The 4,226-nt window shown below is 40.4% G+C and overlaps 1 protein-coding gene across 2 annotated transcripts; it reads right to left on the reverse strand.

Annotated features, from left to right (window-relative positions):
- Positions 1-380: 380 nt before the first annotated feature.
- bloc1s2 (biogenesis of lysosomal organelles complex-1, subunit 2) lies at positions 381-3,082 on the reverse strand. Of its 2 annotated transcripts, none has more exons than XM_035175817.2 (5): positions 2,788-3,082; positions 2,462-2,578; positions 2,193-2,312; positions 1,976-2,102; positions 381-1,249 (listed from the first exon to the last, which is right to left on the reverse strand). In XM_035175817.2, exons 1-4 carry the CDS (start codon positions 2,951-2,953, stop codon positions 2,017-2,019), a joined length of 489 nt encoding a protein of 162 aa, XP_035031708.1. In that variant the 5' UTR covers positions 2,954-3,082; the 3' UTR covers positions 381-1,249; positions 1,976-2,016. The 2 variants fall into 2 exon arrangements, with proteins under 2 accessions (XP_035031708.1, XP_035031707.1); XM_035175816.2 differs by having other exon boundaries at positions 1,976-2,080; positions 2,788-3,050.
- Between the last annotated feature and the right edge of the window lie 1,144 nt (positions 3,083-4,226).

Below are 4,226 nucleotides of genomic sequence, written 5' to 3' on the forward strand. Positions count from 1 at the left end.
ACACAAACATATACGCGCAAACATGCATACATGGGCATAACGCAAAACACACTCAGATGAGAGGCCCTATCAGCTTAGATTATGTGTTGCCCACGGCAGGAAGAACACTGGGAGGAAACAAAGAGGGCAGCTCACACATCTTCAGTCACTCTTTAACCTTTTACTTTGAATTATCATGTGTGTTTCTTCTGTTTCACTCCATCAGTTTCACTCTTACCACCTATTAAAGGCTGAAACTCAAATGTCCTTCAGCAGTGGGTCAGGTTTTCCAGAGATATATATTTAATACATCAACTATGCATCCATACAAGTTCTTATTGTGGTGCAGGTCTGCCACCTGCTGTCAGCAGTGGGTTCATTTCAAGAAGGCAAACATGCAATGATAAGCACATCATGATTTATTTAATTTTTTTAAACTCCAGTTTTCTTTGTCAGAATCTCCAAATAAAAAAACATCAACAACCATTCAACCATGTTTAATGTCTGTCTCTTTCATCTATAAACTTCAAACTGATTGTGATTTTCAGCAGTCCTCTATACAGTAGCTTTTAAAATAGTGATCTCTTATTAACTTTCGCAGAACGTGGTGCTGTTCACACTCTCCAGGCACATTAGTCTATAAATAAAAAGGATATTGTCTCTGAATGTAGGTTTCAGGTATTAAGTCAAATTCTCCCTTAAGGGAGGTTAGGTGTCTAAATTGAACATAATTAGAGGGCTGGAACATTAAAAAAAAAAAAAATCTATGTACATGGTTCATCATGTTAATTATCTACATATGACAAAAATGTCATTATATACACCTCAAACAGTGAAGGGCCGGCCAATCTGCTGTGGTTTTCATTAGAAACAGTCGGTTTCCATCACTCATTTAGGATATGCTGGTCGTTGAACAGATTTATTCAACATAAAGCATATCTGCAGAGGAATGTGGATATACACTGTGCATTCATGTAGATCATGGCTGCATATCCTCTGCCAAAACCAGGGATGCTGGAGTTAAATCTAAGCTGAGCACTGTGATACTAGTTCATGTTCCTTCAGCTGCTTCCTCCTTGGTCAATTCTAAGTGTCAAAATGGCTCCGACTTGTTGTTTCAGTCTCAGTTAACATCCTGCCCACAGCTTCTGGCTCCACTGCCAACGACAGACTTAGGCAGGGCAGGGTGAGAGAAGGTGAGAAGCCACCGTAACTCTCAGTCTGCCTCTTCTTCCTCCTCATCGCTTCTCCAGTTTTTTGAATCTGGCCTCTGTAAAGAAGGAGAAAGTCAGGGACTTAATCAGTCTACAATCAAGAGCTGCTAAAGTCAAAAATGCAACATGATCCAGTGACATTTGGCTGCATCTGTGGGCTGTAATGTAAAAATATGTAGGTTTGATATGCCTGTGGGACCACAGCACCATCTGTTGGTGGACATCGTAACAGATGTGGATGGACAATAAATGAACTGGGAATCACATCCGAAAAGAGAGCACTTAAAGAAAGACTACCAACACAATAAGTAAGCCTAAGTTAATAATATTTAACAAGCAGCACTCATTGGATTGCTAGACTTTAAGAGGGAGAAGGCTCAAGGCATACGGTGTGATAGCCAATGAAGCATCCAAAAACCTACTCTGATTCTCCTGATAAAGAAGAAACTCTGTATTCAGACGATGATTGAATTATAAAAAGAAAATGTTCGACAGCGAGGACAAACAGATTTAAGTTTGCCTCTGGATCACTTCCAATCAGCGCACATCTGCAGCATGGCTTCGCATGGAGTTCAACATTGGTGAACTGCGACTCGCTACATTTGCATATATGTGACCGTGCACTTACACTAGTATTGCACTGTTAGTGTAATTACTCTCATTGCCAGAAGGAGGAGACAAACCTTCTGTATTGCAGGTTTAAATATGATCAGTCCTGCTAATAATATTCTATGGCAGAACATCTTATGCATAGATACACAAGTTCTGCGCCTCTGTCTTACCCAGCTTTTTGGAGTACGCGTCCAGTTTGTAAGCAGCTTGTTCAAGTGCAGATACTTGCTCCTCGATCTGATTTATTTGGTCCAAGTAGGGCTGTAGGCTTGCGTCTGAGGAAAAAACACATCCCATCTACAAGTGAATAACATAGTAATAGGTATAATATATGAATTAGACACATTGAAAATGCATTTTTGTGCAGATTCTGTACATCTCACTCACACTTATTGTTGAGATCCTGCAGGTTACGACTGATATTGATGCTGATGTCCTTCATCTCCATGTACTTCAGACTGGTTAACTTGTTCATGTTCTCCAACAGACGGTAATCCTCGCAGGTGGCTGGGAGGTCAAGGAGAGGTGGAGAGTGTGCATGTGAGAAAAGAAACCAGGAGTAAAGAAGAGTGCAGAATGAACAGGAAACCAGAAATGACTCTTGTACACTGCAGCTGCTTCTGCGTGCAGGAAAAACAAGCGAAGTGTGACAACACCTGTGAGTTCTCCTTGCAGGAAGATGGCCATCTTGTCAAACATGTCAGTGCACAGCTCGTTGATGTCAGGCTCTGCAGGCTCCACAGCCTCCTCTGCTGTCTCCACACCACCATCACCTGCACAGTCATGTGAGGCAGCAAGAATACACAGAAATCACCAAGTTCAAGCATAACAACCAAAATTTGATTTAAAATTATAACAAAGTCATATTTGAGAAAAACATAATGTGAGGGGAAACTGGTAGACAACTTGTACCACGCTAAAAACGGAATGTTATTGATTGCTGTGCGCTATTAGCATTAGCATGCTGGGGAACATGACCCACTGTTGGTGTGGGGCTTCCTGGGAGCGGGCGCCGGGCTGGCCGCTGCATCCTCCGGGACTTCTGCCTGACTGCTGGGGCCCGCGGCCGGTGTCAGGGCCGCTGTGTGGGCCGATGGAGTCCGGGAGATGTTGTCCATGGCTGAAGCCTCGTCCCCGGTCGCTGCCATTTTATTTCCGTTTTGTTCTCCGTGTCACATGAGCGGAGCGGTCACGTGACGTCCACCCGCCACCACAGAGCACCGGCCTTGCTCGCGCGCATTGCCACGCCCTTAGGTTGACTGAGGCTGTGTCCTCACCCTTTACAGTCCGTGGTCCTGACTGTGATTACTGCACATCATTAAATCCTTCAAAGAAAATGGTTGATGATCCGTGGGATTCATATTGAAAGGCACAATCTGTAGTTTTACTTTGAGTACAAATTATATTATGACAATTTGTTGTATATCTTAACCAGTTACTACTGAATCTCTAAATATATTCATGGAAAACAACTGCTACTGAGCCAATAATTGTATTTGAATAGTTGTTAACTAATCAATTGATGTGTTATTAATAATAATAATACCCTCATTATATTTTGCACTAATTTGAGCTTGAAATGTGAATAAGTGTTGTAATAATAATTACACTTAATCTACTTATTATTATCACAATAATAATCCAAATCACCCTTATCAGTGTTCATTATTCTCCCATGTATAGCTTTATGTTTTGTTGCCCAATACCACGAAGAAGCCTAGACAACACTCAAATCCATATCTTGTGTGTGTCTTTGTCTTGCACTGTTCTTACTTTCTTTCGATCCATACTTGTATTGTTTTGTATTTTTAATTTTTGCAAACATTGTGGCTCAACTCCTGATATTTCAACTGCTGTATGAATAAATCTCATTTGGCTTACGAATTCCTTGCAATGTGATTCAACTATAACTGCATTCGTACGTATTGCAAATTGCGAATGGCATTTCCATTACAAATGTAGGACCAATAACCCCATTCAAATCAGTGTGATGCTCACCTTATCTGCAATAAGTAGCTAAACTGGTGCTCAAATACACAGTAAATATTTTTCTGTTGACACTTTGGACACAGATGGTTTTACCGGTGAATATTTGAAGTAACTTTGGCCTGATTGTGTGAAATGTTAAACATGCAACACTCATCTTAAGTCATGGACGATGAAACTATTAATTTCCAGTATATATATATAATATATTATTATATATTATTATTATTATTATTTGTATATATATATATGTGTATTTTTTTTGTCTGCAAAATTCTTCATTCCATTTTATTTTATTTTTTTACTATTTCAGCTTCCTTGCATTACTGCTGTTTATCAGAAAGTGTAAACGACTCTGATGTTAAACAGTAAATCCCACATCTATAGGAGTTTTCGCAAAGCGCGCTCCCGTACGGAGCATGCGGTTCTTGGCAG

Source organism: Hippoglossus stenolepis, chromosome 14 (assembly GCF_022539355.2).
Source record: "Hippoglossus stenolepis isolate QCI-W04-F060 chromosome 14, HSTE1.2, whole genome shotgun sequence".
Classification (NCBI taxonomy): domain Eukaryota; kingdom Metazoa; phylum Chordata; class Actinopteri; order Pleuronectiformes; family Pleuronectidae; genus Hippoglossus; species Hippoglossus stenolepis.

Bases quoted from the DNA above. Each gene is read 5' to 3' on its own strand.
- bloc1s2 (XM_035175816.2), bottom strand. From the start codon at position 2,953: ATGGCAGCGACCGGGGACGAGGCTTCAGCCATGGACAACATCTCCCGG. The intron at 2,081-2,192 runs GTGAGTGAGATG...TTTTTTCCTCAG, and splicing joins GCAGGATCTCAACAATAAGT to ACGCAAGCCTACAGCCCTAC. The intron at 1,250-1,975 runs GTAAGACAGAGG...CCTTCTTTACAG, and splicing joins CGCGTACTCCAAAAAGCTGG to AGGCCAGATTCAAAAAACTG.